The sequence below is a fragment of the Leptidea sinapis genome, chromosome 4, assembly GCF_905404315.1.
Source record: "Leptidea sinapis chromosome 4, ilLepSina1.1, whole genome shotgun sequence".
Taxonomy (NCBI): Eukaryota; Metazoa; Arthropoda; class Insecta; order Lepidoptera; family Pieridae; genus Leptidea; species Leptidea sinapis.
Genome location: NC_066268.1, coordinates 10,701,748 through 10,714,964, shown reverse-complemented (window position 1 = coordinate 10,714,964; position 13,217 = coordinate 10,701,748). Strand labels below are relative to the sequence as shown.

Below are 13,217 nucleotides of genomic sequence, written 5' to 3'. Positions count from 1 at the left end.
AAATGCTGAAACTGTAAATATTAATTAATATGAGTGGCAATGAATTTCTTGCCATTACTTCTCATTAAATCTCAACTTTTCCGAAGTGGTGGTGAAATCTTTGACATACATAAATTCATATAAACATACATAAATACATTTAAACATCCATGACTCGGAAACAAACATTCAAATTCACCATATAAATGCTTGCACCTACCGGGATTCGAACCCGGGACCTCTAGCTTAGTAGGTAGGATCGCTAACCACTCGGTATTTATAAAATTATTGCAAAATCAGGTTCTAAATATTTTTTTTATGAAAATAAGGACGAGACGAGCGGGACGTTCAGCTGATGGTAATTGATACGCCCTACCCATTACAATGCAGTGCCGCTCAGGATTATTGAGAAACCCAAAAATTCTTCCGGCACTACAATTGCGCTCGTCCCTTTGAGACATAAGATATTAAGTCTCATTTTCCCAGTAATTTAATGAAATTACTAGCTAGTAAGCGCCTTTCAGACCGAAACAACATATTGTACCCATAATCTAGCCGGCTTCCTGTGCAAAGGAGCCTCCCACTGGTAAATAAACTTCATTAATAAAATGACATAATTATATACATTCTCAATAGACCAAGTCTTCAGGTTGACCGCATTTTGCATGAATAATTATTAATTTACAAAAATAAAACAAATGTGAACTTGTTAAGAGTAGATCAAATAAATTATTGTTATAGATCTGGCTCGAAGGACCAATTTGACTATGTACGAACTGTTGCTACAATACGATAGTCAAGTGAAAGACGTTGTTCAGGAATGAAATATAATATACAAATTAAAAATATGTTGTTGTTAATGTTAATAAGCACGCGCGGTTAGTATTCGCCGCAAGATCGTACCAGGATGTTATACCATGCGTGTCGTGTAAAGTGCTGAGTGAACGCTTATATTCATGAGGTCTGGGCTGCGCAAGCGGCACACAGAGAGAGGCTAACAGCTGGAGGTCTACTCGCAAAATCGACAACGATACATTCGGAACGATACGATAATACTCCGAATATATCGCAACTAACCTACTCTAACAAATGTTCGAATTCCTTATCGTTTATCGTTACCATGGACTAATATTTTGATTTTTTTACGATGTTAGTGTGAATGTAATATGTTCAAACCTAAACATTATCTGTGCTTTGTCGCTGTGAAGTGTCAAAAGTCAAAACATAGTTTAGGTGCTAAGGACCATGCCAGACTCTGCACCACCAATTTGGTATCATTTACACATAATGTAAATGTTAAAAAAATATGTAATGAATATAATATGACCATTTAAAATTGAATAAATAATACAAAACTCGCGGATAATAAAATGTAAAAAAAAAGTAACTCAACCCTTCTCGTCGACTTCCTATTTCTCAGGCGGCCATTTGCATTATTTCTACGCATAAACGATCAACAAAATGACTTAATAACTTAGTAGTAAAAAAATCCTCTTGAATAGTAAATCACATATAATTATTTTAATAATATTTATTAACTATGTATATTGTATGGCAAATATATCTATACAACTTGAAACGATAATAGCAACGACAGCCTAGATGCTGTCGTTGAGATTATCGTAAAAGTGACGTTTGATTATTTGTGAAATTCGAATATTCGTCTCTGACATTTTCAACTAAGAGTAGGGTTAGGACTGATAATATCGAATAATGTTTCGTTCGTTCAATCATCGTTTCGACATTGATTACGATGTAACTAAGAGTAGGATTCGACACGACTAATTCCACGATTTATCGAATATCTATTTTAGGAGTAGGCCCCCTGTTTCCGCGGCCGGTCGACATAAATTTATTAAAGTAGTTTTTAACGCGTTGCTCAATATAAATAATTACTAAAATCAAGGGTTGTGCTAATGTTATTACATACCTTCTTCTGTATATCCTCAATCGCCACCTCGATCGGGCTCAATATTATTGTGCTTCTATGGACTACCTGCTCAAAGCAAATAATTATTTATTAATTTGAATTAATATAAAATTAGAATGTATCATTACCAAAATTGGGCCTTTATTATTCAATATTTTCATCAACGATATAGACAATATATTTCGGAATACAAGCTCTCTTCTATACGCTGATGATAATAAAATATTTACAAAAATTAAGAATTCCGTCGCACCCATAGATACAATATTTTATACATAATATAGCTGATTCTCCATATCTATTAAGTTAAATAGGATTACACTGCAGAAGGCCTACATCCCGATGTAAAGATGTATTAGTTATTATAGTTATGTTTCGCATATAAGAGCAGTTGAACTAACTAAACTATGACTGTAAGTATTGTGTAATGCTCGTCACCAGGAGCAACTAGCCGTTACACGAATATTAAAAAAAAACTATCTGTTTTAGACGACTCGATTCAAATTCAAATATTTTTATTGAAAATAGGATATGAAATCACTTATTGAAAGTCAAAAAACTACCACCCATTCCAAAATGAATGCCTCAGGCCTGAGAAGAATGGGCGCAACAAACTCATAGAAGTAAAAATTTGATAAACGCGCGGTTTGTAATACCAAACGAAATTATTTCTTGTTCTATATTAATAAAAGTTTAACATATATAGTTATTTATGCAACTGTTGTGTAATGTGGGGTGTTAAAACACGAATGTGGGTTTATTGTATATAATAGTACCACATGAGTGTTTTAATACCTAACTATCAACAGTTGCATACAAGACTATCTACACCCATAATATGAATCCTCTATAAAAGATTCTGTTACAGTTAGCTTACTGCTAACATTAAAATAGCCATAAGTATATTCCATTGTCCTAGTAACCATAATATCATCCAAAGGAGTGTTATTATGAAAACGGATGATATAATGTTGTACTGAATTTCATTACAACACTCGTTTGGATGATATAATGGTTATTAAGACATTGAGTGTTTTAATGTTGGTAATAAGCTAAATGTTTTAGAATCTTTAATAGAGGATTTAAAGCATGGGTGTAGATAAAAGTACTAAATACATAGGCACATATATAGGACGACATGACCAATCCGACGAACATAGTTAAATAAATGCTGGCGCTAGTGGCAGTGATCTCGAATCGGGTCGAATTGATATGAATTTCTTTTTCTGTTTTCATATTATATATGAAAAAATAAAAAAATGAGCCTAAGGCAGCATTGGAACACTTATTATAATAGTGTATAAGTTACTGTGTAAAATTTGTGCGGTCCCTTCGTCGACTCGAGCTGATTTTATTCGCTCGAATTTTAAATATCCTAGAGCTCAGTCTCAGTGCGGTTAGTGAAGTTTACACTTCAACAATCGAATTGAGAACCAACTCCTTTTTAAAGTCAGTTAAAAAATAAATTGTTATTGCCGTGAGCCAAAGAGAATATAGACCAACAATAACCTGTCAGCTAAGCTTTCCCCTTGAACCGCGCAGCGGTCAAATGACCTCTACTAACAAAATGACGTTTTGGTTCCGCCATTTATTTCCTTTAGTATAATATGTTGAGACTACAGCAACCTTTTTACGACTGCTATGTCCGTCAGCGGTCGGTATCTTATCAAACTCTATTCTTAGATAGCTGATATTTTGACAGAGTGTATTATTACTGCCGATTCAACAATAAATAAGCGCCATACAAATAAAAAAGTATTTAAATCACAATGTTATATCTTGTGCGATTTTGCGAAACTTGGAGTCCGACTCGCACATGACCGGTATTATAATAATATGTGGCGCATGTGGACTCACCTGTATCCTGGTCTTCAGGTAGGGAAAGTGGTGCGCCGTAGTGAGGATGGTCTTCCGCTTGCATTGCTCAGCCAGAGAGCCGTGCGCTCGCCCGTCCGCCGTGAACGGCGTGGCGTACATGAACCGCTCTACACACACACGTATAAATAAATAATAGTTTCTATGAAGTGAATAATTATCTCGAGCAATTGCCTTACTGCTCGAACCGCTGAAGTCTACAGATACGCTTTTTGGCGGGACATTACGGGTACTATAAATTATTAAACGCACACACGCCAAAGGCACAAAACACGCAAAAGTAGATAAGACACTACATACTTATGTCTTTCCAGTCTTCAGAAGAAGATAAAAGTGGCAGTTTTTTTTTATGGAATAGGAGGACAAACGAGCCTACGGGTCACCTGGTGTTAAGTGATCACCGCCGCCCACATTCTCCTGCAACACCAGAGGAATCACAAGAGCGTTGCCGGCCTTTAAGGAAGGTGTACGCGCTTTTCTTGAAGGTACCCATGTCGTATCGTCCCGGAAACACCGCACTAGGAAGCTCATTCCACAGCTTCGTACCACGAGGAAGAAAGCTCCTTGAAAACCGCACTGTGGAGGACCGCCGAGTTTCTGTTATTGAGCTTCTATTATCTGTTACAGATGCCGGATAAACATTGGAGTCCGGCAATCTTAATACAGAAGACACTGTCTGTCCTATTAATAAACGCAATGTAGTTACTCCAAGTTTAAAATGACTTCTCGTTGTCTGTAGTGGCAAAGGTAAGATAAAAACAAAAAGTTTTAAATTTGGAATAACTTTTCTTGGCGTTTATTACTAATATTGTATGGATCAATAAGATCCAACTAAAAAACGTCTTAACGGCCTATAGATCCCACTCAAAGAACAAGCTAGGGCACGAACAAAACAGGAATCAAGGATTTCTGTAGGACCTCTCTCAAAATGGGCATCAAATACATGTAAGAACCCTGCGGCTTCCATCGAAGCCAATCTAGAGATCACGGAGCAAGGATTTCTCCTGTGAGTGTGTGGAAAACGACGAGGTCACGTGACAGTACTCACTGATGTTATAGTTCCGCTCGTAGTGCGTGACCCTGGTGCGAAGCTCGTGCGTCTCGAAGTAGGGCTCCACATACGTGATCTGGATGTAGGCCTTGTCTGGCTGCAGGCTGCTCGCGTCCACCACGTTGGAGTCCTTGATAATTACTACGTTTTCGGCACCGAAGCGCTGTCCGTAGAAGTTCTGAATGTAAATGGTATAAGGAGCCGTTACTTGTCAGCATCAGTGACACTTCTATATACTTCTGCTATAAGAGTTATATTTTAGTGTTATATTTAAGTAAAGTGCACGAGGATACGAGTCACGACTCACGAGATGTTAAGTGATCACCGGTGTAAACATTCTCCTGCAACACCAGTACAATCACAAGGAGCGTTGCCGGCCTTCTAGGAAGGTGTACACGCTTTATTTGACGGTAAACATGCTGTCTTGTCCTGGAAATATCGCGCAAGGTATCTCATTCCGTAGTTTAGTTGAAAAAAGCCGAAAGTTCTTTAAAAAGAAAATTTTGAAAGTATATTGGCGTTATTTTTCGGAAATCCATAACTATCCAAGTGTTCTGATTTTTATTCGAATTCAAATATTTTTATTCAAAATAGGATTCAAAATCACTTCTTAAACGTCAAAAACTACCACCCATTCAAAAAGGACCGCCTCAGACCTGAGAAGAATGTGCGCAAGAAACTCAGCGGGTTTTTTTTTATATTGAATGCATATTACACTATGTTTCGTCAAGACTCGAGGTCTCGTGCTAGAATTTGGCAAGTCAACATCTCCTGAAGATGCCTCGTGAAGAGGTGAAACACGTGTCGATTTGATTAAACATAAAACCTTAAGTTTTTTACACTCAATAAAATCACAACATTTGGATAACCAAATTTTGGAGGAATGGCTCACGGACATTTAAATGTAATTCTATCCGCATTTCGTGTCTGCACCACAGGTCAGTGCATGGTCTACTTAACAAGTCGCTGACCTCGAGGCGGCTGAATATCTCGGGTAGCTTGGTGAGCGCATGTTCCTTGTACACGAACTCCTCCCCGGCCAGGTCTCCGAAGCGCGCGCCGTAGAACGACACGCGGAAGTACGTGCCGAAGACTCGCTTGCCGACCAGTTGCTCCACCCGGGTGAATGCCTCGCTCAGCTTGCTGCAACACCCGACTCACGTCACGACACAAAAAGAATAGGGAAGACCCGGGCTCAAGGGTGTCGTAATAGGACACTTAGGGCATTTACCTGTAGGAGGGATTTACGCAGGTTTCCGACTAGATTATGGGTACCACAACGGCGCCTTTATCTGCCGTGGAGCAGTAATGTGTAAGCATTAATGTGCTTCGATCAGAAGGGCGCCGTAGCTAGTGAAATTACTGGGCAAATAAGACTTAACATACATAACTTGGGATTAATTACACACATTAATTTGTAAATAAAATTTATGGACGATGCAGAACAACTCTATATAATTTGTAATTTTATTTAAAAACAAAATTGTTTAGATTTAAAAGAGCAACATCTTAAGTCAATTTCCTAATATGCAAATATTGGGGTTGAGCAGGTTATCACCTGTAAAGTAGATCCTGTAGATAAAGCCACAACCTGAAAGTTGAACAAAGCATACAAGTTTTATGACGATACGTCACTCGCTTGGACCGCGAGTCGTTCGAGACGTAAGTCGTGGGTTCGAGTCCCGTATCGTTCAAAAATGTTGTTGTCAAATTTTATCTGTGTATTAATCCCAGAAGTGAGGGTAATCCACTTTAAAATTATAACAAATCATCCCTTATTGTCATATAAAAAGTACAGGGTAGTGTAAACACCTGTGTATGTTGGCCAGCTTCTTGTAGTCCCTATTCTGCTCGGCGATGGGTATGAGCACCTTGTACACTTCGTTGACCGTCTCGTACATACCGCCCGCCATCAGCTCGCTGGCCGCGTGCTCCAACAGCGCCTGCCGACACCAAATTACTTAAGCAAGAATTCCACCTTCGCACGACACGCCACAAGTTAGGATATCATCCCCACCATCTGGATGTGTGGCGGTCCTCCACAGTGCGGTTTTCAAGGAGCTTTCTTCCACGTACTACAAAGCTGTGGAATGAGATTTCTTGTGCGGTGTTTCCGGGACGATACGACATGGGTACCTTCAATAAAAGCGCGTACACCTTCCTTAAAGGCCGGCAACGCTCCTGTAATTCATCTGGTGTTGCAAGAGAATGTGGACGGCGGTGATCACTTAACCCGTACACTCGTTTGTCCTCCTTTTCGTACTTACCGTCGCGTCCAATCCAGTCGCCCCGCTGGCCGCATTTCAACTCTCTCCCCGCTGTCGACTTCTATTTAGAGAAATTTGCACCAAAAACGGAAATGAAAGTGAAAAGATATGCAGAACTTCCCCGGATGAAGAATTTCCGCAGATACGGAAGCAGAGTTCTGTTGCAACACTAGTTTGCATAGCAAGTAAAACGTTAACATTTAAAACCAAACGTGGTTTTAACCTTCTTTGCGCGGTGTTCAATGTAGCATCACGCAGTATACTGTGTATGTTGGCTACACATAAGTATATATATATATATACACACACACACACACAACTGAAAAGTGAAAGGTGCGCGAGAATGGATGCGCACCAAAAACGTTACTATCCCATTTGATGAGTAGGTTTAACTCTCCATATTTTTCTCATACCGCGCGCCTTATATGAAAATCGATACTTAAGGAGTAAACTCCAAAAGTAAATTACAAGATGTAGCAAGAGTAACGAAAAGAATGAAATGGAAATGGGCAGGACATATAACAAGAAGATCTAGCAATAGTTGGAGTAGTCTGGTCACATCATGGTATCCGAGGGACGCAAAACGAAAAAGAGGCAGACCTACAACCAGGCAGGCTCTCGACCCGATCAACAGCTGACAAAATATTAAACACCGTACAAGTGCATTTCGTGGCAGCTTTCGGTATGCTTCCACGAAGTGTTGGAATAATATTCCGCCTCCCATACGGAACTGCATTAGTTTAGGGCTATTTAAATTAAAATACAAGGAATATCTTATTAATGCCCAAAAATCAATTTAAAATATTTAAAAAAATTAGTTTGTTTTGTGTGACAATGGCAAGTTTAAATCAAGTTTAATAGTTTTTATTTGTTGTTAGTTTTAATTTTAGATCAGAGTTTCACTATTTTTTGTGCTTTGTGCTCATAGAGAATTTATAGTTTGTACACCTTCGTGTGACAGGACTGTGCGTTAGTAGCGCTCTCTGGGTTTCCACGGAAGACCAGCGTTGTGGATTCTTTCGAAACCACAAATATGCTGAGTTGGGGGCCCATTGGCGTCATTAGATCATAATTAGATTAGTATAACTTTAATAATTATTATAAGAATGTATAATGACGTCAATAAATATTTTTTCTTTCTTCTTTCTACTGTGGAAGAAAAATGGGGGGGCTTTCGCCCAGCAGTGGGATGAAGTATAAACTAGAATTTATATTAGAATAAAAGTTTTGTATAGTTAAAACTCACTCAGTATCACGCAAAAGAACTGAAGATAAAAGAAAGGCTATCGTCGACTGTGCAACTACGAATTCTGAAGTTCTTTGGTCACATCTCCAGAAATGAAGGATCGATTGAGCGGTTGATATTGCAGGGGAAGGTGGAGGGGAAAAGAGCGAGAGGACGCTCAGCCACACGATGGACGGACCTGATCAAAACAGTGACCGTCTGGGTGGACCACTCCACCACAGGTGTCTACCTGTGGTGGAGTGCTCCCGCAATGCTGCAAACCGTCAAAAGTGGAGGAGCATCGCGAGGGAGGCAGTGCGACCCATAACTGTGGTAACGGCGACTAATGTTGCGTCATCTTGGCAACCACGACCACTCTGACAAGAGTGAACGATTGAGAAGATAGTTAAAACTAGTTTTAATTCTAAATAAATAGTTATTGTACAAGATCGTACGGTACCTGCAGCTCCTGGCAGCTCAGGTGGTGGTGCGGCAGCTGCACGTCAGGGCAGCTCTCGTCCAGCGCGTTGTGTGTGACTGGTGCCAGCAGGGCGGCGCCCCGGCCCGCCGCGCGCAGGTGCTCCGCCACCAGCGCGGCGCCGTGCACCAGGCACATGCCGGCTTCCACGTGATTGGACCGCTGCAATATATATATATGTACTACAGGCGCAAGACAATGCTCTCCTGTCTATTAAGATATCTAATATATAAAATTCTCATATCGCGGTGTTTGTAGTTACACTTCTGCGAAACGGCTTGACCGATTCTCATTAAATTTTGTGTGCATATTGGGTAGGTCTGAGAATCGAACAACATCTATTTTTCATCCCCCTAAATGTTAAGGATACTTCACCCCTAAATATATATATTTTTATTTTTTGTAATTTTTTTTATTCTTATATTATTATGATTCAGAGTTAAAAAACACATACAACTTCAAATTTTCACCCTTCTATTAATTTCAACTCCTGTTTTTTAAACACCACTTTTATATTATTGTATTCCTTCCACAAATCCGCAATAGGGTTGCAAGATGGCAATCGAATGCAATAATTGTAGTACGATATATTTGGTAGCACTGACAATCGGTCCTAATCAATTTTTTATACCCCAAAAATTTTAATTATAATTTCTTAAAATTACCTTATATGGCAATACAACGTTTGCTGGGTCAGCTAGTATATATATATTTACATCATACAATCTTTTTGGCGTCATGCAAGTCGTGCATCATTACGACGTCCTCCAGTTCCCATTGCTTTTTTTAACATGTCTTAATGAATATTGCTTAGTTTTTCGATCGCCAGCTCCGTGAGATACGACATTTTCCGATAATTTTTCGCAATATTCTTCTTGCGTTCGTGCCGCAACATTTTTGAACCCTGAACCATGGTGATAAATTATGGGCGTCCTGGATATATTGATCGTGATTTACCTATAGCATCTACTATTTAGCATCCTCATAGGATGAACGACATTTGTGAGTGCGACGTTGCCATCTTTATGTTTTCTTTCTCTTTCTTTGACAATCGCTTGTCTTTACATTTATACCAATTTCGTCAAATCCATACATATACGGATGCCCGATATTTTTATATAATTTATTATTGTCATCTACACGTATTAGTAACAATGGATTTTGATAAAGTTAAGTAAACAAATAGTTTATAATAAGATAAAGAAAATTAAGCTCCTGTCTCTGAGATTTTTACATGAAAAATCGCATGTAGTAGACTAGAATAACAAGTATATAATATGAACATATTTGTCTAGTCTATTTTTTTTATAAATTTAAGACAAGTAGATACGTAATAACTTCATTTGTGGGTTTAATATAAATAAAGGTCTGATAAAATCGGACGTCCAATAACCTGGCTACTTTAATTATAAAAATACGGCACTATGTGAGGCAGTACTGTTTGGCTACAAGCTGCTGTATGGTGGAAATACTGTTGCCAATCGTGTTGCACCATATTGGATTATTCTCATTTGTCTCCACAGATTTCCCCGAGACAAATGGGAATTATTGGCAGTAGGAAGAAATATTTTTAGTCAACTTCTCTTGACTATCCCACTAGATTTGAATTGGACATCCGAATATAGTAATTGAGCGTCCGTATAAAGCTATTGGGTGTCCGATTTCTCCTTTATTTAAAGAATTTACTAAACATATTTAGCAGCTTTATCATCGTGTTTTAATTTACGCTCGGTAAGCGGGTGCTGAGCTAGCTACATATAGGCACGACTCGGGAGGCGAGTCGTGGGTACACGAACAATTTATTCTTGTACTCGGGAGCCGGGTGGCGGGCCCTCAAATTGTTAGAACGTATGTATTTAATCTACAGTTTATTTATACGGGGTAACCCATATTAGGTAAATAAATAAAAACAAAGAACATGTAGATATATCACTTTTATTCAGTGTTTTAGAGAGAGAGTAGACTTCTAATACGCAAGAGCTAGAAATAAGAAGACAAGCCTTGATTAATTTTGTCAACAACACCAACAACACAACGTTTATTATAAAGGTACAACTTTGGCACTTCATGCTAGACACACAATTACTATTTATATTTAGAGTTAGGTTGAGACAATTAACGCACTATTGTTAAAAGTTTATGCCTTTAACAATTTGTCAACTTCGCCGTACATTGTTAACAAAAGTTATTTTCACAACAGATTATCAACTACTATAACTAATGAATGTCACAAATATTAATAAAATCATCTTATATGTCAGCACTTAGTGCTGGACGTGAATATTGCTTTAAGAACTATTAAAGCAGAATTTTCAGACTTTAGTTATTATAATTAAGATCACAACAATTACAAATTGGTAATAAAACAACTTTATACAGGTGTATTTTGCAAGTGGAGACTATGAGCGCAAAACGCTCGAGTCTCGAGCCCGATTTTGATGAAAACTACTATATGAAAACTACTATAATATACGGTAACAAGGAAGAGAAATAAAGGACATGTCTTTTTTTCAGAATCACCGATTTCGATTCCTGGCTAGAAATATAGATATTTTTCAAATCCAATTATGCAGTTTCATTTTTCATCAAAATCGGCCTTGAGACTCCTTTGAGAGTTTTTCGCTACTACTCATAATTTCGGATTTGGCCATCCACTCCCACTTGAAAAATTCACTTTGTAACTTTGGCACCTACACAGTCGGTACTTAAACAATAGTATGATATATTAGGACAATTCAGTCTTTAGTTGCTATAATTAACATCACAACAATTACAATATGTAATAAAATAACTTTATATAGGTATTTGGCTCAGTCGGTACAATATTTGGTTACCACGTTTCTTTGTTCATTTGTCCAAGGTACAAGTGTCCTCTTTTTTTTGCAGATGTGTTGTAAGTAAGTACTTGGAAAGTTGAAGCAACTTGCTCGTCTCTATTCAGGTTAATATTTTGGCGACGGACCTGCTTCTTCTAATTCCATATCAACAACTTCCTGATTTTCGATCTCGTTTCCTATCACTTCTTCGTCCATGTTCAATTCTATCTCATCTAAAGTTTGTCCTTGATATTCATCCGCTTTGCCATCCTCCATCATAGTAAAAGTTTTCAAATTTTTGCAGTTTGATAAACGTCGCTGGGTAACCTGTAATTATTTTTGTGTACACTCAGGGTGTGACCTATAAAAGTAGCTAGTTGTTCGAGCTCTAATTCAGTCATTGTAAATAGCTGGGTCATCGTTGCTAGATGTTTTCGCAAGCGCGTTAATGTAAGAGCTTTATAGTTTTTGGCACCGATTGCTTTTGCATATTTTTCTAAAATTTTGTAGCCATCAACAGTTTCCACCTGATTTTACAAATAGCAAATTATTGTCGTCTTTAACATACATGTGTCTCACTGATAACATTTTTTTAATATCGTCTTGCACTTCAATACTAAACAGTACTGGCACCCCTCTCCCTCTTTTACCACGGATCACTATTATTTTTAATTTATCTACTTACAGTGGATTACTACTTTTTCAGTGGATTGAATGCAGTTTGTGAATTACTCACATAATTACCCTTTTTTCTTAAATCGTTAAAAAATTGTTTACGTTTAAGGCTATTTTTGGGATGTGATAATGCTAATTGCACTTCAGGTTCAGATAAGTGGTTTCGAACCATATGTCGTGAAAAATTTAAAATAAAACTTTCACAGTAGAAACAAAAATCTCTTTCTCGAATGCGTTTACCTATTAAATTATCCTCCGATGTGTTTTTATCTTCTGTGACTTCCTTTTCTGTATCCACATTTTCATTCAAATTTTCTTCCGAGTCTTCCCACGAAATCTTCTCTCAACGAAACATTATTTTTTCCTGCTGGACTTGTATTATAGCAATAGCTTGAAGCAAACTTACATGATCCATCTAAACATTCGTTTTCCATTAATAGTTCTTGGTCAGATTCTGATGAAGATTCATAAGATGATGGTTCTTAATTCTTATCATTTTAAAGTTCAGAAAAATCAGACTCATTGTCAAATAATGGTACATATTAGTCTTGATTCCGATCATCTGACACTATGCATGGATGTTCTACTTCTGATGCGTAAGTGGGCTTGTTAATTATTGTATTTCCAGTAGGATCAAGATGTCTGAGATGGCTCAAGGTAGACGATTCAACTGCTACTGGTCCTCCACCAATTCATCAGTGTCATTATTTAAGTGGTAAGTAGTATTCTTTTCAGTATTTTTAGGAGCAAGGGTGCTAACGTGATTCAAGATTCCAGGAGATTCAGTTGCTACTGGCAGAAGCTCGACACTATCAGTGCTTAAGGGGTTGGTGGAATTTTTCTCTATATTTTCAGCATCGACGCGACTTGCGCTATCTGAGATAGCAGGAGGTTCTGTTGCTATTGACAGAAGCTCAAAAT

The 13,217-nt window shown here is 38.0% G+C and overlaps 1 protein-coding gene across 2 annotated transcripts in view; it reads right to left on the bottom strand.

Annotated features, from left to right (window-relative positions):
• The window catches only part of LOC126979683 (dedicator of cytokinesis protein 7), an 81,301-nt gene that overhangs the window by 9,143 nt on the left and 58,941 nt on the right, over window positions 1-13,217 (bottom strand). For both annotated transcript variants that reach the window (XM_050829121.1, XM_050829123.1), the window contains 6 exons: window positions 8,788-8,967; window positions 6,648-6,778; window positions 5,807-5,978; window positions 4,833-5,013; window positions 3,767-3,894; window positions 1,910-1,975 (listed from right to left, as the gene is read on the bottom strand). In XM_050829121.1, the coding sequence (XP_050685078.1) occupies window positions 1,910-1,975; window positions 3,767-3,894; window positions 4,833-5,013; window positions 5,807-5,978; window positions 6,648-6,778; window positions 8,788-8,967 (858 nt within the window). The remainder of the gene's footprint in view (window positions 1-1,909; window positions 1,976-3,766; window positions 3,895-4,832; window positions 5,014-5,806; window positions 5,979-6,647; window positions 6,779-8,787; window positions 8,968-13,217) is intronic.